Source organism: Phyllobates terribilis, unplaced genomic scaffold, assembly GCF_046119375.1.
Source record: "Phyllobates terribilis strain yellow unplaced genomic scaffold, ASM4611937v1 Scaffold_2__4_contigs__length_985480577, whole genome shotgun sequence".
Taxonomy (NCBI): Eukaryota; Metazoa; Chordata; class Amphibia; order Anura; family Dendrobatidae; genus Phyllobates; species Phyllobates terribilis.
The window spans coordinates 692,925,950-692,952,453 of record NW_027362762.1 but is presented as its reverse complement, the minus strand read 5'-3'; the positions used below and the strand labels follow the sequence as shown (position 1 = coordinate 692,952,453).

Below are 26,504 nucleotides of genomic sequence, written 5' to 3'. Positions count from 1 at the left end.
TGGGTTCAGGTCTGGTGACTGTGGAGGCCAGGTCATCTGGCGTAGCACCCCATCACTCTCCTTCTTGGTCAAATAGCCCTTACACAGCCTGGAGGTGTGTTTGGGGTCATTGTCCTGTTGAAAAATAAATGAAGGTCCAACTAAACGCAAACCGGATGGAATAGCATGCCGCTACAAGATGCTGTGGTAGCCATGCTGGTTCAGTATGCCTTCAATTTTGAATAAATCCCCAACAGTGTCACCAGCAAAGCACCCCCACACCATCACACCTCCTCCTCCATGCTTCACGGTGGGAACCAGGCATGTAGAGTCCATCCGTTCACCTCTTCTGCGTCGCACAAAGACACGGTGGTTGGAACCAAAGATCTCAAATTTGGACTCATCAGACCAAAGCACAGATTTCCACTGGTCTAACGTCCATTCCTTGTGTTCTTTAGCCCAAACAAGTCTCTTCTGCTTGTTGCCTGTCCTTATCAGTGGTTTCCTAGCAGCTATTTTACTATGAAGGCCTGCTGCACAAAGTCTCCTCTTAACAGTTGTTGAAGAGATGTGTCAGCTACTAGAACTCTGTGTGGCATTGACCTGGTCTCTAATCTGAGCTGCTGTTATCCTGTGATTTCTGAGGCTGGTGACTCGGATAAACTTATCCTCAGAAGCAGAGGTGCCTCTTGGTCTTCCTTTCCTGGGGCGGTCCTCATGTGAGCCAGTTTCTTTGTAGCGCTTGATGGTTTTTGCAACTGCACTTGGGGACACTTTCAAAGTTTGCCCAATTTTTCGGACTGACTGACCTTCATTTCTTAAAGTAATGATGGCCACTCATTTTTCTTTACTTAGAATTTGTATTATGGCAAGAAAAAAACAGCTAACAGTCTATTCAGTAGGACTATCAGCTGTGTATCCACAAGACTTCTGCACAACACAACTGATGGTCCCAACCCCATTTATAAGGCAAGAAATCCCACTTATTAAACCTGACAGGGCACACCTGTGAAGGGAAAACCATTTCCGGTGACTACCTCTTGAAGCTCATCAAGAGAATGTCAAGAGTGTGCAAAGCAGTCATCAAAGCAAAAGGTGGCTACTTTGAAGAACCTAGAATATAAGACATATTTTCAGTTGTTTCACACTTTTTTGTTAAGTATATAATTCCACATGTGTTAATTCATAGTTTTGATGCCTTCAGTGTGAATGTACAATTTTCATAGTCAGGAAAATACAGAAAAATCTTTAAATGAGAAGGCGTGTCCAAACTTTTGGTCTATACTGTACGTGTATATTTGTCAAATTAAGTATTAATGCAATGTTTAAAAAGAAATTCAACAGATTTATCATGCAGAATCAAATAACAGAACTAAATTTACAGGCGTGCTGAATCCCTAATATTGATCCATTAGATTTCCCTCAGGAGGCCTCTTAAAACCATGGCATTAGATATACTGTGGAACACTGTGAAGATGGTCATCAAGTAATGGCTTAAATTTGGCACAACAGTTACATTACCAAGAACTGAAAGTCCCTCAAAAATGAATGAAAAGTTAAGAAGAAAATTAGTCCAGCAGACGGCCTAGAGACCTACAGCAACATTAAAGGAGCTACAAGAATTTCTGGCAAGCACTGGTTGTGTCCTGCTCTAACAACAATGTCTCACATTCTTCATATGTTTGGTCTGTGCGGTAAGATGGCAAGAGAGAAGAGTTTTCTTACTAAGAAAAAACTCTAAAGTTTGGCTATGTTTTGCCAAAACCTACATCAAATCTATTAAAGGGAATCTGTCTCCACATTTGACCTATCTAAACTATTAAAGGGGTTGTCCACTACTTAAACTAAATGTTTGGCCCTGATAAAATAATAAAGCCTATATTCACCTCCCATGCTGGCTCTGTTCCAGCGGTGTCGGCACGCACGGTCCCGGGGCTGTGATGTATTGGAATGACACGTGATGCCTGGCGCCACTGTCCCCGCCTTCGGACAAACTGAACGTGAAGAGGAAGTCAGCTGTAGCCCTGGCTTCCTCTTCATGTTCAGTTCGTACGAAGGTGGGGACAGTGACACCAAGGCTGATTGGGCAACGGGCATCACATGTCATTCCACCGCACCAGAGCTCCGGGACCGTGAGTGCCGACACCGCTGGAACAGAGCCAGCAAGGGAGGTGAGTATAGGCTTTATTATTTTAATCGGGCTGAACATTTAGTTTAAGAAGGCGTTGTCCTAGTAGAGGATAACCCCTTTAATATGGGCATACAGGTAACAGACAGCTGATAAAAATCCAAAGCCTTGAAGAGGTCATTTACATAAAGTGATAAGAGATGATTTCTCAGCAACAACACATCTGATATGAGGCATACAGGCATCACTCTCCTCAGCAGTCTATAACCTGTTTGCCCATATTAATAGTTTAGATTAGGTCAAATGTGACAAATTCCCCTTAAAAGACCAGTGATTGTCTTTCTGCTGTGGCTAACATTATGTCCTCCCTCTACCTAAAACTGAATCTGTCAAAAACTGAACTCCTCGTCTTTCCTCCCTCCACTAACCTACCTGTGCCCGATATTGCCATTTCCGTTTGTGGCTCCACCATTACTCCCCAACAACAAGCCCGCTGTCTTGGGGTCATTTTTGATTCAGATCTTTCTTTCACTCCTCACATCAAATCACTCGCTCGTTCAAGTCATTTACACCTCAAAAACATCTCAAGAATCAGGACTTTTCTCACCTTTGACTCGGCAAAAACTCTTACTGTAGCTCTTATTCATTCTCGTCTTGACTATTGCAACGCTCTACTAATCGGTCTCCATCTTACTAAACTCTCCCCTCTCCAATCCGTCCTTAACGCAGCTGCTAGAACCTTGCTCTTAGGTTTTTTTTCCTTTGCTAGTCACATGACCTTGTTGGCCTATTTAATCCTGCTCCGCCCTTCTGGCTTTGCTGGACTTCATTGTATATCTACTTTCTAGCTAGCCTGTGCTCTGTGTCTTGCTCTGTTAGTTTGCTTGGTCTACTGACCTCTATGTTCTATATATTTTGTTTGTTCGTCTGTCTGCTACTATTTCTGTTAGGAGGTGTCCCATATTCCTCCCAGTCCTTAGTACTTGTAGGGATTCCTTCCCCACATCTATAGGTCTCCGTACAGACTAGCTTAGGACTTTAGCAGGTCTGATCGCAGGATCAGGTTCCCTGTTACATCGTAGGGATTAAGCTGAGTTCTATCGTAGGGACAGATCTCCTCTCTTTCCTTAGCTCTGGTAGCAGAACATAACAGTAAGTCCAGCCAGCAAATTCTCTAAGGAAAGATTTTTCTGTTCCATCATGGTGTCGGTTCAGGATTTGGTTCATCGCCTGCAGGGACTTTCTCTGGAGGTGGCCGAGCTCCGTCAGCACGTGAGTAACTGTCCTGGAGCACATTTCTTGGAGCCTAAGGTATGTTTGCCGGATTTATTTTTTGGTGAACACCGAGAATTTTTTTCATTCAAAAATGCTTGCTTATTGTATTTTCGTTTGAGACCTAAGTCCGCTGGGGATGAATCCCAGCGCGTAGGGTTCATAATGTCACTTTTGCGCAAAGAGCCTCAGGAGTGGGCCTTTTCTTTGCAACCTAGTGATACATGCTTCAGATCAGTGGATAGTTTTTTTTCTGCTTTGGGACTATTATATGATGATCCTGACCGTGTCGCATCAGCTGAGACTGAGTTGAGACGTTTAAAACAAGGATCAGGTAATGTGGAAAAATATTGTACTCATTTCCGTCGTTGGTCTACTCAAACAGGGTGGAACGATTCTGCTCTGAAAAGTCTATTTCTTGCTGGGCTCAGTGAAAGGGTTAAAGACCTGCTAATTGCTTATCCTACACCTGAAGATTTGCAACAGGCTATGCAATTAGCTATACGGGTGGATAGAAGACTGCGTGCAAGGGTTAATGAGAGCAAATCCTCTGCTATGTCAGTTTCTGGTTATGAGAATGTGTGTACTAACAGTGGTGAACCGATGGAGATTGGATCGGTGGCACCTCGCTCTCAAGAAAAAGACCGTCGATTTTTTGAGGGCTTGTGTTTCTATTGCGGAAAATCTGGTCATTTGATTAAAGGCTGTGAGCTTCGTATGAAGAAAGAAAAAAAAATGGTCAGTCATGCCCGTATTGCCTGTTTAAATTCCAAGGGTGTATTTTTAGCTGCTTCCACGATTGCTCAGGAAAAATTAATGGAATTTCGGGTGTTTGTCGATTGTGGGTCTACTCTGAATGTTATTGATGGGGGATTCGTGGAAAGACTCAATTTAAAACCTGAACCTTTATCATCCCCCATTGCTGTGGTTTCTGTGGATGGTTCCCCTTTGAAGAATATTACTCTCAAGGTCTGTGAATTTCCTCTCACTATAATGGTGTTCACCATGAGAAATTGGATTTGGTAGTGTTGAATAACTTGCCTTCTCCAGTAATATTGGGATTGCCCTGGTTAAAATTTCACAATCCTGTACTGGATTGGTCTACCAGTGAAATTAAATCCTGGAGCCATAAATGTTATGACAAGTGTTGTAATGGGCGTATTGCAGCTTTGGATAGGGGAGAATTGCCTGTTCCTATTCAGGATTTTTGGAGAGTTTTTTCTGAGAAGGAATCGCAGGTTTTGCCTCCCCATAGAGACTATGATTGTTCTATTGAATTTGTCCCTGGAGCGACTCTTCCTAAAAGTCGTTTATTTAACCTTACTATTCCTGAGAGGAAGGCTTTGGAGGAATACATACAGACAAGTTTGGCCGCCGGTCACATTAGGCCCTCTAAGTCTCCTGTGGCGGTTGGATTTTTTTTTGTAAAAAAAAAGGACGGTGGTTTACGTCCTTGTCTGGATTTTCGTGAGATTAACAAAATTACTGTACGCAATCCTTACCCACTGCCATTGATTCCTGATCTGTTTAACCAGTTAATGGGGGCCAAGTGGTTCTCTAAAATTGACCTTAAGGGGGCATACAATCTGTTGCGCATGAAGGAGGGTGACGAATGGAAGACTGCTTTTAACACTCCTGTGGGTCATTTTGAGAATCTGGTTATGCCTTTTGGTCTTACTAATGCTCCTGCATTTTTTCAGAATCTGATTAATGACATCCTTAGACCTTTGATCGGTAAAAATGTGGTTGTGTATTTGGATGACATTTTGATTTATTCGCCGGATCTGGAGTCTCATTGGCGGAGCGTGCGTGAGGTATTACAGTTATTAATGGACAATTCGCTTTTTGCTAAGCTGGAGAAATGTGAGTTCGCTGTACAGAGAATTAGTTTTTTGGGCTACATTATCTCCAGCAAAGGTTTTGAGATGGATCCGGTTAAGGTTCAGGCTGTGCAGGAATGGCCTAGGCCTACTGGTTTGAAATCGATACAGAGGTTTTTGGGTTTCGCCAATTACTATAGAAAATTCATAAAAAATTTTTCTAGTATTGTCAAACCTCTGACTGATCTCACCAGGAAAGGTGCTGATGCGGTTCAGTGGTCTTCTGAGGCCATTGAAGCTTTTGTGTATCTCAAGGAGAGGTTCACCTCTGCTCCCATCCTTATGCAGCCTGATGTTACTAGGCCGTTTTTGGTTGAGGTTGATGCTTCCTCTGTGGGGGTTGGCGCAGTATTGTCTCAGGATAACGGGGATGGATTACATCCCTGTGCCTTTTTTTCAAAAAAATTTTCGGAGACTGAACTGAATTACGATATTGGTAATCGGGAATTATTGGCTATTAAACTCGCATTTGAACACTGGCGCCACTTCTTGGAAGGTGCGGAATTTCCCGTTCAGGTTCTTACGGATCATAAAAATCTGATATATCTTGATGCTGCCAAGCGCCTGAATGCCCGTCAGGCTAGGTGGGCACTGTTTTTCTCGCGGTTTAATTTCTCCGTTACTTACATCCCTGGTACTAAGAATGTTAAGGCGGATGCCTTGTCTCGCAGTTTTTCTCCCATAGTCGGTGCTGAGAAAGAGGAGAACATTTTACAAGAAGGTGTTGTGATAGCTGCTTTGGACTCCGTTTTGGAAAATGAGATTCTTAAAGCACAGGAGAATGCCCCTTCTAACACTCCTCATGGGAGGTTGTTTGTGCCTGGGACCTTTAGGAGAGATTTGTTTGTTGAGTGTCACGAATCTCGGTTGGCAGGTCATCCCGGAATCTCTGAGACCAAGAGACTGGTGGGTCGCAGTTTTTGGTGGCCTGGATGGCAGAAGGAAGTCATTAAGTGGGTGCGTCAATGTACTATATGTGCTAGATCTAAGTCCTCACATACTCCTGCTGCGGGGTTGCTTTGTCCTTTGGAGGTTCCCAGTGCTCCTTGGACACATTTGGCTATGGACTTTATAACGGACCTTCCCCCCTCTGAGGGTTTTACTGTCATCTGGGTGGTCGTGGACCGTTTTAGCAAGATGTGTCACTTGGTTCCTTTCGTCAAACTGCCCTGCGCTAAAACTCTCGCTAAGGCCTTTGTCAAGGAAATTGTCAGACTTCACGGCGTTCCTACTGACATTGTTTCTGATAGGGGTCCTCAGTTCGTGGCTCGTTTTTGGCGTGCCTTTTGTGATAGGTTGGGAGTTCATTTGTCGTTCTCGTCCGGATATCATCCTGAATCTAATGGCCAGAAAGAAAGGAAAAAACCAGGATGTTGAGTAGTTCTTGCGTTGTTTTGTGGCAGACAATCAAGAGGGGTGGTCTGAGTTTCTGCCACTTGCTGAATTTGCTCTGAACAATCATACATCTTCTTCTGCTGGTTGTTCGCCTTTTTTTTGTTGTTCTGGGAGACATCCGTCGTTTGGGTCGTTCTCCAAGTTGGGATCTGCCGTGCCTGAGGAGGAGAATTTTTCCGGTGATTTGGAGAGAGTTTGGACGGATGTGCGTGGTAATCTTCAGGAGGCCAACAGAAAATCTAAAGACTACTTTGATAGGAAACGACAGGAGGTTTTGTTCGCTGTTGGTGACATGGTTTGGTTGTCCTCTAGGAATCTGCGGTTGAGGATTCCTTCAAAGAAATTGGGTCCCAAGTTTGTAGGGCCCTTTAAGGTGCTTCAGGTTGTCAACCAATCTGCTGTTAGGTTGGAGGTTCCTACCTCCTGGAGAATTAATCCGGTATTTCATGTCTCTCTGTTGAAAAAAGCTGTTGTATCGGATTGTGACGCCTCTGCCTCTGTTCCTCCGGTGGTGGAGGACGGGGAATATGAAATTTCTCGCATCCTTAACTCTAGACGGTATAGAGGTAGTTTGCAGTATCTTGTGGCCTGGAAAGGTTTCGGTCCCGAGGATAACTCTTGGGTGAGGTCGGATGATGTTTCCGCGTCCAGACTTATCAGAGCGTTTCACAGGAGATTTCCTGATAAGCCTGGTCCTAGGGGATCCGGAGGATCCTCTTAGAAGGGGGGGTACTGTTAGAACCTTGCTCTTAGGTTTTTTTTCCTTTGCTGGTCACATGACCTTGTTGGCCTATTTAATCCTGCTCCGCCCTTCTGGCTTTGCTGGACTTCATTGTATATCTACTTTCTAGCTAGCCTGTGCTCTGTGTCTTGCTCTGTTAGTTTGCTTGGTCTACTGACCTCTATGTTCTATATATTTTGTTTGTTCGTCTGTCTGCTACTATTTCTGTTAGGAGGTGTCCCATATTCCTCCCAGTCCTTAGTACTTGTAGGGATTCCTTCCCCACATCTATAGGTCTCCGTACAGACTAGCTTAGGGCTTTAGCAGGTCTGATCGCAGGATCAGGTTCCCTGTTACATCGTAGGGATTAAGCTGAGTTCTATCGTAGGGACAGATCTCCTCTCTTTCCTTAGCTCTGGTAGCAGAACATAACAGCAGCAGCCAGGATCATATTCCTCGCAACCGCTACACCGATGCCTCTTCCCTGTGCCAGTCATTGCATTGGTTGCCCATCCAATATAGAGTTCATTTTAAACTTATCACGCTTACCCACAAAGCGCTCCATGCTTCAGTACCCCCCTACATCTCCTCCCTTGTCTCAGTCTACCACCCTACACGTGCCCTCCGTTCTGCGAATGACTTAAAACTAAAATCCTCCATAATCCGAACTTCCCACTCCCGTTTCCAAGATTTCTCACGTGCTGCGCCAATTCTTTGGAATGCACTACCCAGGACAGTTTGATTAAATTCCCAATACCCACAGTTTCAAGCGAACCCTAAAAACACATTTCTTTAGACTGGCGTATCGCCTAGACACACTATCTGTCCGTCCCAGTTTTCCCCCATATTAAAATCTTCTTCAACTTCAGGTTCATACCAACCATGCACTTAATAGCCTCTGCCAGGACGGTACATGGCAGGACACCAGTCCATGTATTATTATTTATCCTATTCAGTATTTCAAGGCTGCATTACACAATATATGTACTTTTTACCTTTTGTGTCTCCCCCATTTCCTCATAGACTGTAAGCTTGCGAGCAGGGCCCTCACTCCTTTCAATATGAGATATGCTTATTCTGTATTGTCTGTATATGTCCCCCCTAAAATTTGTAAAGTGCTGCGGAATATGTTGGCGCTATAAAAATAAAAACTATTATTATTATATTATTATTTAGATCCACTGTACCCTCGAGTACAAATGTGAACAACAACAAGACCTTACATGGACATTTAGTGGCCAAAGGTTAGTACATAAGTTATGCGAATGCTTTTCTAGCTCACCAAATATCTAGTAAGGCACACTTAATAGACAAGTTTACTTATTATCCATTATATAAAGAGGTAGTTATATTTGACTTTACTGTATGCTTATCACAAACTAACATTCTGAGGTCTTGTGTCAAATAACTGAAGGTGAGCCATACATATCACTAACAGAATAACAAAAAGGTTCAGACCCTAGAATAGTGAGAGTATACAAGATGGATACACAATTGTCCAAATGGGTTAAAAAACAATTTGCTCATATCCACGGGCAGTATTAAAACATTCCTATACATTGGATATTATTCAAAATGAATGATCTGCTATACCCAACATCTAAATTATAAAAATTCAGCAGGTTTACTAAGTCCCTAATGTGTGGATTTTCCAATATGGCTGGCCAACTGAGGAGCACTAAGCCTCAACCTATTGCTGCAAAAGTTCTAATGCTGGTGTGTCTGCAGTACATACAATCTTACTTGTACAAGGGACAGCCACCATTATTGATATAACCTAACATCCAAGCCCCAAAAACACGTTTCACCGCTAAACCAGATTCATCAGGGGTATAGGGGCTTATATCCAAGACAAATCTAAGAAATAGCTAGTTTCAAGTCGATGCATGCATACCATGCTTGGGGATGATGGGCCATGTATACCAGGATTGGGGATGAGGGGGCCATGTATACCAGGATTGGGGATGAGGAGGCCATGTATACCAGGATGGGGAAATTTACCAGTAGCTGCTTCATTTCCCACCCTAGGCTTATACTCAAGTAAATAAGTTTTCCCATTTTTTTGTGGTAAAATTAGGTGCCTCGGCCTATACTCGAGTATATACGGTAATTCAAGATCAAGAAGGAGAAAATAATCTAAAAATACATATAAAATTGTAACTGCTCTTAGTGACAAACTCTTATTGTAGGTACAACAGGCACTTTTAATACCCTATTTACAATGCTAAAAACTAAAAGCAAATCCCTAACATGATGGCTCTGACCTAAGTTTTCAATTAATCCAGTCAATTCCAGTTAACCACCAGAAGTCAATGTTCACTATACACGTCCACTGCTGTTTTTGTCTCAAGTTGTGCAGGATTATGGATATACATTAAAGTACAGAGCCAGGGGCGGAGATATCGCCGATGCAGCTGCAATGGGGCCCAGAAGTGGAAGGGGGCCCTTGCAGGGCGGCTAATAATGAGGGTAATCTGGCCTGCTTCTCAGAGCCCGAGGCTCCATGGCCAGATTGCCTTCATCGTGCGCGGCAGGCAGGGAGCAATCCCTGCAGCTCCGCTACAGACAGGAGGAAAATGGCAGCAGAGCGAAGGGATCCATTCTCTGCTTCCTGCCCGGCGCTTTCTTCCTGACACAGACGCACGCAGCTTGATGACGTCATCATGCAGCTCTGGCCTGTGTCAGAGGGAAAGATGCAGGCAGGCAATGACGATGCTGCGGGGGAATGAGCATATGGGTAAGTTGTTTTTTTTTTAAATAATACACTGGGGAGAGGTCCAGGACAATGAGGGGTCGTGGGTGAGAACAATGATGGAGGTGGGGGAAGATGACAATGGTGGATATATTAATAGTATATTAATGGTGGGATACATATCTGTATTCAGGGGCACAGTGCGGGGGAGACACATGTATGTATGTATGTATGTATGTATACAATATATGGGACCTTGTTATTTTTAGGGCTGCGTTGATCATCGTGACAAGAGGAGTTGTGGCTGGGAGATGTCGACATCAAGGTTTGACCAGATGGAGAACAAGCAGCAGAAATCTACTCTAATCAGATGAGACGTCAGCGGTAAGTGCCTGGATGTAAATATTATTCTGTATCTGCACAGTGTGACTTGGAGTCATAATGTTATATGTAAAGTCCCTTAGGCAGCATTCTCACATATGTGTGAAATGTCCGTGAGCTGGCAGATTTTTTTATTGGACGGCACACAGACTCGTGTGAATGGACCCAAAAAACTCTACATCTGTGAAAATCAGGGATCTGAGAAGGAGATCCGTGAGGGTCAGAGAATGTCCTGTTCTGATCATCAGTCCATCAGCTCCTCCATCAGAAAAAAGCTTTCCCATGCTCCATCAGCCATCTTAGTGTTAAGCTTGCACCCGGACTGACTGGCGTGAGCATGGTCCCACTAGGCCACGAACTGAGGAGTGCCTGGAGAGGCGTGACTAGGGGCCTCGCCAGATCAGACCACGAACGCACGGCGGCTTAATCGACATCGTAGTCCGAGGAGGGACGTGGGAGGCGGCCCAGGTGCTACTCCAGGTCAGACCCCGGTCACAGCTGTTGACCCACACCGGGGAATGCAGGAACGGGCAGGTTTGGCAGGTATGCAGACAGGTGGGTACTGGCAGGCACGGCTGGTATGCAGACAGGCGGGTACGGCTGGTATACAGACGGGCTGGTACTGGCAGGTAGGAAAACAGGCTGGATAGGGACCAGTACAGACTGGGATACAGGAACAGAGCCGCAGGTGCAGAGGACAAGCGGAGCAGAGCAGAACCGCAGGTGCGGAGGACAAGCGGAGCAGAGCAGAGCAGAACCGCAGGTGCAGAGGACAAGCGGAGCAGAGCAGAACCACAGGTGCGGAGGAAAGCGGAGCAGAGCAGAACCGCAGGTGCGGAGGAAAGCGGAGCAGTGCAGGACCACAGGTGCGGAGGACAAGCGGAGAAGAGCAGACCAGAACCGCAGGTGTGGAGGACAAGTAGAGCAGGGCAGAGCACAGCAAAGCTGCAGGTGCGGACTGCAAGCGGAGCAGAGCAAAGCGGAAACGCAGGTGCGGAGGACTAGCAGAGCAGAGCAGAGTAGAGCAAAGCTGCAGGTGCGGAGGACAAGCAGAGCAGGTCAGAGCAAAGCTGCAGATGCGGAGGGCAAGCAGAGCAGAGGAAAGCTGCAGGTGCGGAGGGCAAGCGGAGCAGAGCCGCAGGCAGACAGGACAGGGCTCTGATCACATGGAACAGACTGGGAAACACAGGACGATAGCTAGAGCACAGGAGGTAGAAACGGAGGCAGGGAAACGGGACAAGCAGAACCAGATACACACAAGGTACTTGCAATGAAGTAGCGAGTGGACACAAAACTCACAAACAGAAGTACAGAGACAACGAGTTGGAGTTAGGTACTGGTTCAGACACAGGAGGAAAAGGGAAGGAACGGACATAGAGACAAAACAGGTAACGGGCTAGGACACAGTTCAGACAGGAACGAGCCTGGGTACTCAGCCCACAGGGTGGCAGAAACAGACAAGATACAGGACAGGACCTGGCAACTCAGTTGCACAGAACACACTGAAAGAAAGTGTTGCTCAGGCACCTCCTATTGGGTGGAGGAGGTTTAAGTATCCAGTGACTCACAGCAATAGGCTGGGGACACATGAGGACTGCGCATGCTGTAACTTTAAGAATCAGGAAGTGCCAGCGCCGCCGCCCTAGCCAGCAGACAAGAGACATGCACACAGCAAGTAAAGGAGTATAGTGCACAGCCTGGATTGATAGGCAAGTTGGCGGTCTTGCATGGTGGGAGATGGTAAGCCATGCCAGAACGCCGCCAGGGATGTTACACTTAGCATTATTTATCTAACCAGAGAGGACGGTATATAATAAAAAACAGGGCGTTATATTATCTGATATATAAGGGATGGCGCTGTACAAGAGAGAGCACTGTGTAATAAGGGGCGGCAATATACAATAAAGGAGACTATGTGAGATATATATATATATATACATACACACACACTGCTCAAAAAAATAAAGGAAACACTTAAACAACAGAATATCACTCCAAGTAAATCAAACTTCTATGAAATCAAACTGTCCATTTAGGAAGCAACACTGATTGGCAATCAATTTAACATGCCGTTGTGCAAATGGAATAGACAATAGATGGACATTATTGGCAATTATCAAGACACTCTCAATAAAGGAGTGGTTCTGCAGGTGGGGACCACAGACCACATCTCAGTACCAATGCTTTCTGGCTGATGTTTTGGTCACTTTTGAATGTTTGTTGTGTTTTCACACTCGTGGTAGCATGAGACGGACTCTATAACCCACAGAAGTTGCACAGGTAGTGCAGCTCATTCAGGAGAGCACATCAATGCGAGCTGTTGCAAGAAGGTTAGCTGTATCTGTCAGCGTAGTGTCCAGTGGCGCTACCAAGAGACAGGCCAGTACACCAGGAGACGTGGAGGGGGCAGTAGGAGGGCAACAACCCAGCAGCAGGACCGCTACCTCCGCCTTTGTGCAAGGAGGAGAACTGCCAGAGCCCTGCAAATGACCTCCAGCAGGCCACAAATGTGCATGTGTCTGCACAAACGGTTAGAAACCGACTCCATGAGGGTGGTATGAGGGCCCGACGTCCACAGATGGGGGTTGTGCTCACAGCCCAACAACTTGTAGGACGCTTGGCATTTGCCACAGAACACCAGGATTGGGAAAGTTGCCACTGGCGCCCTGTGCTCTTCACAGATGAAAGCCGGTCCACACTGAGCACATGTGACAGACATGACAGAGTCTGGAGACGCTGTGGACAGCGATCTGCTGCCTGCAACATCCTTCAGCATTACCAGTTTGGCAGTGGGTCAGTAATGGTGTGGGGTGGCATTTCCTTGGAGGGCCGCACAGCCCTCCATGTGCTCGCCAGAGGTAGCCTGACTGCCATTAGGTACGGAGATGAGATCCTCAGACCCCTTGTGAGACCATATGCTGGTGAGGTTGGCCCTTGGTTCCTCCTAATGCAGGACAATGCCAGACCTCATGTGGCTGGAGTGTGTCAGCAGTTTCTGCAAGATGAAGGCATTGAAGCTATGGACTGGCCCGCCCGTTCCCCAGTCCTGAATCCAATTGAGCACATCTGGGATATCATGTCTCGCTCCATCCACCAATGTTACTTTGCACCACAGACTGTGCAGGAGTTGGCTCATGCTTTAGTTCAGGTCTGGGAGGAGATCCCACAGGAGACCATCCGCAACCTCATCAGGAGCATGCCCAGGCGTTGTAGGGAGGTCATACAGGCACGTGGAGGCCACACACAATACTGAGCCTCATTTTGACTTGTTTTAAGGACATTACATCAAAGTTGGATCAGCCTGTAGTGTGTTTTTCCACTTTAATTTTGGGGGTGACTCCAAATCCAGGCCTCCATTGGTTAATAAATTTGATTTCCATTGATGATTTTTGTGTGATTTTGTTGTCCGACGTTCAACCTTGTACAGAACAAAGTATTCAATGATAATATTCCATTCATTCAGATCTAGGATGTGTTATTCGAGTGTTCCCTTCATTTTTTGGAGATATATATATCTCTCTATATATATATATATATATATATATATATATATATATATATATATATATATATATATATATATATATATATATATATATATATATATATATATATATGAGATAGTGTCCGTCCCTGCACGGAGCAAACTGTACACATAACAGATTGCTATTAATATTAAAATATATGTCAGACCAAGGCCTGTTTGTTACCTTTCCACAATATTCAGATATCAAGAGCCTTTTGCAAATTCTGTTACTATTGTGAGAAGCTTGTGGAAGGATATCCCAAACGTTTGACCCAAGTCATTCAGTTTAAGGGCAATGGTACCAAGTACTACTGAAATGTATGTAAACTTTTGACTTTGCAGTAAGTAATAAAAATGCCTTAAAACATTCTCTTTCATTATTCTGTCTTGTGGCAAATATTAAAAATTATGGTAATCCTAATTGACCTAAAATGGGAAAGTTTTTTTCTGATTTCATGTCAGATATTGAGAAAAACATGCATATGTGTCTTTTTATATAGTGTATGTAAACTTCTGGTTTCAACTGTATATGAAGGTTGTTAAAGATAGCCCCCCCCCCCCTCCCAAACTCACATTAAACCATTTATGCATTCATATAGGGGACTTAGCCTTATACTTGTAGCATAGATTTTACTTATTTCCTTTTACAAACAAACAAAAAAAAACATTTTATCTGATATGTAAATGTGGGATCAGTGGTGCACCCCTGACGTGCCCAAGAGCTCAGTGCACCATTCCGCCCCCCTCAATTGGAATCCTCCACACCCCTGGACACACTAACAGGAGCTGAGAGCACACACAGCGTCAGCGTGTGCAGGTGCGTTCACATCCTCCTCTCGTCAGCAGCTGTCGCTCGCTGCACACATGATCACACTGTAGCAGGAGACCGATACCATCGAGAGGTACGAGAGCACGATCTGACACGGTGTGCCTGCACTAGCATTTCCCTCTCCTGTTAGCATCGTCTGCTCACTGTGATCCTGTGTGCAGCATGTGGCTGCTGCAGACAGGACAGAGGGATGAGAATGCACCTGCACACACTAGCACCTTGTGTGTTCTTGGATCCTGCAGTGACAGTGTGTGCAGGGCTATGGAGTCAATTTAGGCAGTGCTCCAATGCGAGAGCTTTCAATCAACAAACTGAGGTGTGAAAATTGTAATTGAGGGGGAGAAATGGTGCACTGGACCTTTGGCAATGCCAAGGGTGCACCAAGGACACCTCATTTACATGTCTCATAAAACGGATTTTATATGAATTTCAATAAGTAAAATGATCACTAAAAATGATTTTTATAGGGTTTAAGTCCCCTGTATCAATGTATAAATAGTTTAATTTGAGTTTTGAGGGTTACAGACTGCATTCAATTTATCCCGATGTGAACATATAGCAATGACAGGTAGCCAATGTACTTGGAAACCTGCTGCAGGCTCTAACACATTGGTTCTTCTCTAAAGTCTATTTGCCCATCCAATGGTATCTTGTGCAATAGTCATTGCTTTGCATCAAACTGGCTTTACAGACAAAAACTGCTGCTTGTAAGATTGCCCCTAAATCAACCATTTATGGGCTCATCAGGAACCTCAAAAACACAGGTTCAAATTCTGTCTAAAAAGCCTTGGAGGAACCCAAGAAAGCCCAGCAAGTGCTAGGACTGTCTCCTAAAGGGGATTCAGCTATGGGATCAGCTGATCACCATTGCAGAGCTTGCTTAGAAATGTCAGCAAGAAGGTGTTAGCACATATGCACGTACAGTGAGGCGAAGGCTTTTTCAGATTGGCCTGGTGTCAAGAAGGGAAGCAAAAAAGCCACTACTCTCCAAAAACACCCATCAAGTACAGACTGACATTCTGCAGGAATTAGAGGAATTGGTCTGTAGAGGACTGGGATAAAGTCATTTTGTCTAATGAAGAACCCTACAGACTGTTTGGGTCATCAGGAAGAAGGATTGTCTGGAAATAAAAAAGGTGAGCATTACTATGAATTCCATGTCATGCCAACAGTAAAGCATCCTGAGACCATTCATGGGTGGGGTTGCTTTTCATCCAAAGGAGTGGGCTCAAGCACAATTTTGCCTAAGAACACTACCATGAATAAAGAATGGGATCTAAATATCTCCAAGAGCAACTCCTCCCAATAATCCAGGAGCAACCTGGTGATGTAGAATGCTTTTTTCCAGCATGATGGAGACCATGTCACAATGCGAAAGTGATAACTAAGTGGCTTAGTGAACAAAACATTGAAACTTTAGAGCCCATGGCCCTATCCCATCACTGACCTTACTTTATGCCGCTCTTCGATGGGGCTGAATAATAATGGTGACAAATTTTCTTTAAAAATAGTCTGTGTGAAGCAACAAACTATAACAGATGCAGTAGTTAATGATGCAGGGTGTAATAATAAATGCAGTTCCTGATCTGAGGATGGCGTCTAATGCTTTGAGCTAGTGACACTATATAAAAATGAGGGAACCATTGTAAAGGTGCGCTCATATTTTACACATATCAGGCTAGATTTTTAGTGCATTTAAGTACAAATGCAGAGAGTATATTCATGCCCCCTTTCATCTCCATGACAGATTCTATTTCATTTATTTTACTGTAAATCTAGCATTACTTCTGGCGTAACTTTTTTCCAGCACATCTTAATTACTGGGGATCCCACTGCCCCAATAATAAAATCCTCATAAATCAAATTTTTATTGTAGATCTTGTGCGGTAAACCCTAACTTACAAGTTCACTTTCTCAAGTCAGACTGCTTACTATTGGCATTATTGTCTTTTCAATTTAAAAAAAAACAGGGCAATATAAAAAGGCTATGTTACTTTATGCTATATGAAAACTTTCCACACCTGAAAAGTAAGAGAAGTTTATTACTGACATCTGTAAATGACCTTGTACCATAACAAGGAGATAATGCTAAGGAGGTAAAATGTAACCATTCTGCACTACTGGAATCCTTTTCTGTAAACTGCCAGAAAATGCTTTGGGGCTTTTTCCCACGTGAAATTGGCACATGTTGATACAACCTGAAATTTATTTTTAGTTATCTCCTAACTAGCCATTGTATACCCAAGATTGGCCAGGATACCGTATATATTGTTGATATGACAATAGCTTGTATTTTTAAGGCCAAATTCATACTAACTATTTTGCTGCAGCCTAATGCTCACGAAGGTTGACAAATAGATGGAGACATGTCAATCTAGAACCTTTGGAGAATCTGGTCACTTTGGCTAAAAAAGGGAGGTGGGTGACATCCATATACACTTTCTCCGTCAGGATGACCTCCAGCAGAGATGAGCACATACACTCTAACAAAGTAACATGCCTTCGGTTACCAATGTGGTGGATTCATAGACCACCAAAAAGTATGATATAAAAAACTGCTAATTTTTATTAATTCATCTATATACATAATTAAAAAGGTTAATTTAGAATGATTAATCACTTGAATTAATCCAACAGGACCTTTGCATAGTTTTAATGTGTTAGAATTTTCCATTATTTTTGGTACCTATTTAGGAGGAATTATATTTTTTTTCACAATGATCCTAGCTCAGATATATAAATGGTGCCTTGTAAATAGTGTAGTAATTAAGTGTTTCGTTATAGTAATAACAACAGGTCTGGAGCACAACTACGTTAACTTAATTCTTTAATGACACTGCCACTTCTTCAATGAGTGAAATTGAATCATTGACTTATTGTTATGCATGTACCACACTCACCCACGGGTAAAGGGAATAAAGAAGACTTACTATAGAGAGAAGCTTCACCTACACTCAACTGGTCCTTGTACAGACTTGTCAATCCCTAGCAAAACAAATGAAAACACCACCTCGGACCTGACTCCCTAAAAGGCCGTCAAGGGGTTTCTTGTGCCTCCTGAGGAACCAGAGTGGAGGCTGCAACACACTGCCAACAAGGGGAGAGGAAGGTGTGCAGGTGGACACAAAGGTCCGGAGTGAGAAACTTAAAGCATGTTCATAAAAGAAGAGGGAATTGTAAAGAGAACCAAAAAAATAAATGAAAATAGTATAACCTCCCCGAAACCTAACAGAGGTAAAAGGTACTGGGAAGATAGGCAAACAGCAAGAATATAAGTGGCGTAAATCTAGCAGGGAAAGTTCCTTCACTATGGGGCTGGAACTCCTTAGAAAAAATCCACCTCGAAGTATAGCCAGCAAGGAAGTGTAGTGAAGGGATAATATATAATAATCACAATTTGCCATTGGTGACAAAAACCCCAACTAAAGACCCTAAAATCTTACTTTTAGTAATATTATTTAAAGGAATATAGAATTAAAATTCGCAATAGTCACTATTCTCCTGGGACATCAGCTACTAGCCATTCATTGATCCCTTCAATGTCCCCTATACAATCATCATCATTTATATATCTATTCAAATGGATAGTCACGGTGCGGCTGCTACCTATACTATCCTATCATTATTATTTTTCATAGCTGACGATTGCAATTAAAACATAGTCCTAAGCCTCCCCAACATGTTTCACCAAAGATCTGGTGTCATCAGGGGATTATAGCCTCAATTTGAATACATATATAAATGATAAAGATTGTATGCGAACGTTGAAGGGATAAATGAATCCAATAAATGGCTAGTAGATAATGTTCCAGGAGAATACTGACTGTTGCAAATTTTAATTCTATATTCCTTTAAATAATATTACTAAAAGTAAAATTTAGGGTCTTTAGTTGGGGTTTTTGTTGCCAATGGCAAATTGTGATTAGTATTAATTACCCCATGCAGGCTGCATTATCTGTATGTTATGGGATAATATATAAAGCCCCATACAGAACGTGATAGGGCAAACCAAAATGGTAAAATGAAAAACAAGGAGCAAACGAAGAAGGGAGAAAAAAGACAGTAGGAACCAATCAGCATTTGCACAGGGAAGGAAAAGAGCAATAGCTCAGACAGAAGAACCGACCATGAAGAAACAGGTCACTGGATTGAATTCCCAAATCAAGCCATGACAATTATAGGCTAGAGTCACATGACGGTATTTTCTCTCATCCGAGAGAATTGGGACGATTATGCTGATCAGAGTGTGATCATACTGTGATCCGATTCTCTCTGAGAAGATAAAAAACAAATTTATCCATCTCCATTTTGTCAATCCATGAAAATCGGACTGCACTCAGATGTCATCTGAGTGCAGTCCGATGGTTTCCACATACTCATTGACTTGCATGGCCTAGTGCGATCCAAATATCAGATGCAATCGTGCATGCTGCAATTGTTTTCCCAGGACAGACTGTCGGAAGAAAAAAAATGAACATATGCACAGCCCCATAGAATAACATTGGTCTGAGTTTTATCTGATGTTTTGTCGAATCCTATTCAGTCCAAAAATATGGTCTTCTGCACAAGCACATAGAGAAAAGGGAATGTTACAGATGACCTATCCTTAAGGTAGACAATCAAACTCAGATCACTGGGATGCAACACCCAGAACCCCCACCAATCAGCCGTTACCAGCGGCAGACGGAAGTTCTTGGATGCTGTCGGAACACAGCAGCCCTGTCAAAAATATAGTGGTCGCGGTCAGGTACTGCAGATTGATGCTCTATTTATTTGAATAGGTTTCGATCTACAGTACCCGTCAATGGCTACTATAGAAATGACGGAGCTGCTGGGTAACAGTTGATCAGGGTGAGGGGTGTCACACTGTCATTAATCAGATATTGATGGCCTAGTCTACGGCCAACAATAAAAAAGTAGTGGTCAACCCTTTAACAGTGATATAATTTATGCATAAGATCATTTGATTTGTAAGGGTATGTGTCCATGATCAGGAGTCGCTTCGTGTTTATGCAGCTTCAAGACCGCAACGTCCAGATGTTACAGCATAGTGGATGGCATTTCTTGAAATCCCATGCCCACTAGGAGTATCTGGGCACCTGCGGCTCAACCGCGGAAACTGACATGTGGCGCGTCTTTCAGACCCGCAGCATGACAATTTCTCTTGCGGGTCCACATGTGGACTTTCCCCATAGACTTGCATCAATGAGGAAAATCCGCATGTGAAAAAATAAATGGAGCCACACGGCTATTCCGCAGAGTCGGGGTTGCAGGCGGCTCCAAACCATATGCACATACCCTTAGAGTTTTACCACTGAACCCCTAATGATCCCCATAAAAGGGATGGACCATTCAATTCATTCTCTATGGGACTGCCATCAAAAGCCAGGAGCTCTACTATTCCCTCAGTCCTAAAAAAGAACGAAATTCAGAACTCCGTTCTTGGGATCAGTGTGGGTTCAGTGATCGGACTCCCACCGATCAGAAAGTTATCACCTATAAATAAGAGATAATTCCAGTATTGGGAATAACCCTTTAGTGAGCAAATAAAGGTTCTTCTTTAAGCCTGCAGATAGTTCGAGACCGGACCAGCAAGAGCGTCGCCCACAGCTAACTCGGCGGCAGCCCAAAATTTAGATGGAGATGACGCGCCCAGGGGATGATGGGGACGACTTGGCGCCCGAACCTTGCTGTTAATTTTGGGGGATGCCGCGGTGGCCGGCTCCCGGGGCCGTACCCTAGGGTCACTCTTAAAAGCAAGGAATAATGGGGGAAAGGTGTATGGGAAAGGGGAATGTTCGTGACGCCACCCGTGGTGTCTGGAGAGGATCACCAGTGCTGCTACAGTCCTCTGAGGCCGATGATTAGGCAGCTTAGTTGGTGCGGCTCCCCACAGGTGGAGCGGGACCTAAGGGCAGCAGGATAGAGAGTTGGCGGGTGCAGTGCCGCGGAGAAAAGAACAGACAGAGGCAGTATTTGAAGTCATCCAAGTCTTTTACTCACGGTGGTGCTTTCTCAACTCAGAGCTTCTCTCTGCTGTCACACGGCGAGCTGCGGCCGCCAGGGTGGGGTTCAGCACACTCCAGGTAGTTCAGGAGCGCTTGACAGGACCCCCACTCTAAAGTGTTCCTCTCCTGGTGAACTTCTCCTGCCTTGTGTCCCCCATGTGTCCCATACGGGTACTGCGATGTCCTTGATGGGTAGCGTGTAGCTCCCGGACCGACTGGGTGCCCTTCTTGGTTACTAGTGGTGAGAACTTGGCGTAAGGCCGGGGCCCTCTGGATGAACTCAGATTAGGCAATACAGGTGGCGACTCCGCTCTGTCCATATCCACCTGGGATCCACATAAGCCTCCGGACTTTTCCGACAGAGACGTGAAGTGCAAACTCAGATAATCGGGGACTGGTACCCCCTCTTGCGGCAGGGTCTCTCTGGCAGGGCCAGAATAAGGTATGCAGGTGGCGACTCCGCTCCGTCCGCACCCCCTGAGATCCTTTCGCCTGTGGAGCCTAACTCCTCTGCTCCCCTCCTGGGCCTTCTTGGTTGGACTCTGACCGGGGACAGAGCCGGTTATAACTCTGCCCCAATCCCCCGTCTCGAGGCCTGAGACCGGGAACCGTGGACCCTGAGGCGGCTGCAGCCTTGTGCTGACCTGCCGTCCGGTTATTAAAATGGCCTCCAGTTATATATGATTCTATTAAGTGCTAAAGTAAAGTGCTTCCTCCACCCTCACTCACTACTTGGTTCCCATCCACTTTGGTTCCCCCCAACTCCTCCATTCAGGACCGGGGAGGCAATATGGTGCTTTTAGGCCCCCTTCAGAACTGGAGCGGTGTAGTGTTGAGTGTGTGGTTGGGGTCCTGTGTGGTGCTCCATCCTTACCTTGGAAAGGAGATACCACACCTCATTCTCAGGTGCAGTACCCCGTGGTGACTGAACCCTCAGTAAATCAGTATGACATACAGCCCATACCTCTAGTTTAACATGGATGACAGGTTCCCTTTAAAAGTACGTTATTTAGTTGATTTTACAACATGTGTGATTTAATATTAAAGCATGTTCTAGGTGTTTTATTCCTATGATAATTTTCTGCAGATGAATCAAAATGCAAGCAAGAATGTTCTACAGAAAAGGTTGGCTCATATATTCACTTATATATTCTTCTACAGTAGATCTAAAAGGAAAACAAATTGAAGTTTTTTTTATATGCCATCTATTGGTCATGCAGGGACTAATGAGAACTCATGCACTTTGGCATCAGTTCACATCCCATACAAATGAACAGTATGCCTCTGCGAATTTTAGCTGTGGTCTTTGTGCACAAGTGGTACAGTTATAACAGTATTGTCCCGGCTATTGACCTAAAGAATGCGTTTTTTGTTCATTATAGAGAAACAATTGCTCTAAAGACTGCAGAGCCGAACGGTGACAGGGTCATGGGTGCCTGAGGCTCATTGATGTGTGTGGGCAAACAACATTAGCCTGTGTGGTCTGATCCCACAGAAGATCAACATTAACAAAAAATGCTTAAAAAAAGTAAAAGGGGTTGTAAACCTCCTGGGACAAGTTTTTTTCACTTAAATGAATGTAATTGGGGCTAAAAAGATTTTTTTGGAATTGGGTTTCATTAAAACTTTCACACCGTTTGCCTTCCACTGCTGGCTGCCGAATGAGTGAACTGAGAATCTGTCAGTCAGCTCTCTTCATCTGGTCTGGTGGCGAGGTTTTAACCCTTATCTGTCCTTTTCGGAGCTCTTTTCAGTTGATTTATGACCACAGACCACATCAAAGTTGAATGTGCAAAGAAATAAGAGAGCCTGTAAATGATAAACGCTGCAAAATTTATCAGGAGACCTGTTTGCAAAAATGATTATTAACCCCAAATACATGCAATTAGGTAAAAAAGAGCCCCTAAGAGGTGAACAATCTATATTTAGCGTAGATAAACTTTCCCATTACTGAGATAAGAGATGGCAGTTACAACTGATGAGATTCTATGTAGATAGTGTAAACTAGTCACGACCGAGCTGCTGTCCGGTGAGAGAGTCCACATCCCTACAACGGGAGGGAAGGGCGAGGGGGTGGAGCGCTGCCTCTGGCGCCTCCCACCTTCCATCTACATAGAATTGTATCCGTAGCAGCCGCCATCTCCTATCTCAGTAATGGGAAAGTCTGTCGTCACTGAATACAGATTTTACCTCTGAAGAATTTTGATAATGACTGATCAATTTTGGCAGAGAGAGAAGCAGATGTTTCTGATAAGATATATTACAAAGTTTCTTATTTTCATGAGTACTATTGATTTAGAAAATAAAAATTAAAACAACGGTTACTCGAAGTGTTTTTACCCACTTGTGTATAATAAATAATGTGTAATAAATAATTATTAATTTTAAAAAATCTCACGTGTGGTTACTTTGCTGGTGTACACAGCGCTTGGTTTGTTGTGGCCATCTATTTAAGCCCATTAAATGATCATTACTCTAGAGTTTTCCATGGTAAAGATACTCCAGAGAGAACAAACACTAAAGTAGGGTGGACACTCTGATCAGTCTGTTGTCAAGAGGTCCTGCTAACAAAAAGAAATGATCCAAAGCGGAAAATCCCTTTAATGTGAACATACCCCTACATGAAGAAAATCCGTACAATCAATATTCGATATCCAATCTATAGACAGTATTCCATCCATACAAGCGTGTAATGCACAGAAGTGGATTCTGATAACTGCTGATCGCAAGGAGGCCTCTACTAGAAAATATCTAGCATCTATTTAACTCCTAACATCATGTGTAAGGTGTATGGAACAGGCTCAGGATCTGAACCTGCTTCACACAGGTTGTCAGCCTCTAAACTTAAAGGGAGTCTGTCAGCACAGAATGACTGTCCAAACCAAGTCCAGGCGCTCAGTGCTCCATGGCGGGGCCAATCATTTATATATACCTTCCCACCTGTTGGTTTCCCTCTTTCTCCACCCTTCTCTGGGCCTATGAAGCCAGAGCTTTCAATTGAGGAAGGGTGGGGGGGAGATTGCTGAAATCGTATTGGTCTGGAGAATCATATTGCCTGGTTATTTTTATCATAGAATGAAAGGTGTAAAGAAAAACAACGGCTTTCCTGAACATCCACCTATGGTGATAACTTTCTTGTGTTACTTATTTTAGGTTAAAAATAAATTTTGCAACTGGGTTTCATTTAAAGTTTGCACAGTTTGGCTTCTATAGCTGGCTGCAGAATGAGTTAACGGAGAATCTGTCAGTCAGCATGTTGTGATAGTTTGACGGGAATCATTTTTTGAGCTCCTATCAACTGATTTATAACCACAGACCACATCAAAGTTAACAGCACTCAACTTTTTTTTCTCCTAAGCCTGTGTACACATTAGAGTAGCGCAGTGTCAGTATGTTAATACATTCATCAATCGCCATCTTCTCCAGTATCCAGCGCCATTTAGCTCCTCTTCTGAGTTGAGTGACAATTCAGACTCCTCTGGATCACATTGGGTAGCTCAGAAGTGGCTTTCACAATGTAATTCTATGGAGCGTCAGGACAAGAATCCATAGACCTGTGATGTAAAAGTGACTTCCAGCTCACACATAGAGAGCAGTGTGATCTGGAGAGTCTGAATGGTAGTCACACGACTGAGGAGCAGAGAGGCGCTGGATACATGAGAAAACGGTGATTGGTGAGTGTATTAATACACTGACACTGCACACCAGGTGGCTTTTTTAGGGTATGTGCCCACAATCACGAAATGTTACAGCATAGTGGATGGACTTCTAGAAATCCCATGTCCACTACGCGTATCTGGGTACCTGCAGATCACCCATAGAAACTGACATGCGGTACATCTTTCAGGACCGCAGCATGTCGCTAGCCTCCGTAACAGAAATTTGACCATTAGACTGTATTGAATGCGGTAAATCCACATGGTTCAATGAAGCCATGCGGATTTACCTGCGCTCAGTAAAACTCAGCATTTTGGACGCAGCAAAAATATGCTGTGTCCGAAGCGCTGTGACATCCGGATGGCCAGCAAAAAAATAATGTTTTTTTGTGCTTTTTTTTTTTTTTTAATGCAAATTTTCAGTTGAATTTTACAGTACCAGCAAAGTCTGAGATTTCTGCACTCATGCACACAGCTTGGTTGTTTGTCCTCAGTATTTTGTACTCTGCATGGCTTTTTGCACAATAGAGCATGTCACTTCTTTCAGCGTTTTTTCACCCATTGAAAGTAATGGGTGGTGAAAAAACGCTGCAAAAAACGCAGGTGTCAGGTTGAGGAATCAGATTTTTTTGCACTAAACTTTATCAGCATGCACAAGAGACAAATGTAGCATGACAAAAACAGCAAGAAAAAACAAGCAAAACCTGCTTTTCCTCTACAGAAAAAAAAAACCGCTGAAAAAAAAACACCTAGTGTGAACATAGCCTTACACAAGTTTAGGAGGAAAAAAAAACATCGCTCTATAAAATATTAATCGGAGTGCTGCCTTAAGTGTGCAGGTAAAAGCTAAGCATTGCAAAGTTTTTAATGCAAAATTATTTTTTAGCCCAAGAGTTAAAAAAATATATAAACACAGTCCCCCACAATGGACAACCCCCTTAGGGACACAGAGGTGCGACCCTCCCAGCTCGCCGCAGCCCCTCCGTCCGCTCCCGGACTGTAGAGCGCTGTGTCGTCACGGGCTGAGGGACACGCCGTCACGTGACCGCAATCCCGCTCGCACTCAGGGCAGGTGTAGGGATACACGGGGGCGGTGCTGGAGCAGACACATGGGAGGGGAGAGGGGCCATGCTGGAAGTGACAGCTCCCTGTTATTACAGCCCTGCCGCGGTGTCCGGAGAGTACAGGACAGACCTGCTGTGCTGAGAGTAGTAGTCCTGGCACATCACTACAACACGAGAGGCGTGCGGAAGGCCATTACCTTAGTCTGCACATGTTGAGGTTCCCAGTCAGGTCTCAGCTCCTGGATAAGGCTCAGGGCGCCAGGAATGACGTTCTGTTCGTCCACAGCAATGCTGAGAGCGCGCACTGTGGAGCTGTCACTGTGACACTGCTGCTCACCCATCCCCTGCTCGCTCTGAGACCTGGGCCCCCTCCGCAGGTGGGAAATACCCACTGGAGGGGGGAGTGGGCCGGCACTTGCCACCCAGTGTCACCCTTCCCTGTGTGAGGGAGGAGAGTGCAGGAAGCAGATAGCACCGGGCTCCCCCTGCTGGCTGCTATGTGCAGTGCACTGACTGCAAGGTCCAGGACCAAGATGGTCTCCTGTCAGCCAGAGCAGCACTGAGGGCACAGCTTAGCGACCTAGTGGGCATTACATAGCTGGTCTATACGAGTGCAGAGACAAAGATAGGGGCACTATAGTGAGCATCCCCTCCTGGTCATACCCTGCACCACCACAGCTGCCATCATAAAACATCAAGGTCTGGGGCCAAGATTGCAAAATTTAGTGAGCACAACAGTACCCTCTGTACCTGCTGCACTATGACTTGCTGCAGGATTGTATTTCATCAAAGGATGTGGAAGTGTAATGTTACATACAGTGTATGTAGATAATGCCGCCGTATTGTACACATCACCAATGTCGCTATACAGTACACATGCAATCCAAAAAATAATGCCACGCACAAATAATAGGGCCATATAAGGTCCCGCCAGAGTGCTAATCGCAGTCGCAGAGGTGGCCTTAGCTTTGCT

General features: G+C 44.4%; 1 protein-coding gene across 1 annotated transcript in view; it reads right to left on the bottom strand.

The window, feature by feature from the left end:
• Positions 1-25,995, bottom strand: part of ETNK2 (ethanolamine kinase 2) — a 91,251-nt gene extending 65,256 nt beyond the window's left edge. The window contains exon 1 of the mRNA XM_073667056.1: positions 25,729-25,995. Coding sequence (XP_073523157.1) covers positions 25,729-25,872 — 144 coding nt within the window. The 5' untranslated portion in view covers positions 25,873-25,995. The remainder of the gene's footprint in view (positions 1-25,728) is intronic.
• Positions 25,996-26,504: the final 509 nt, after the last annotated feature.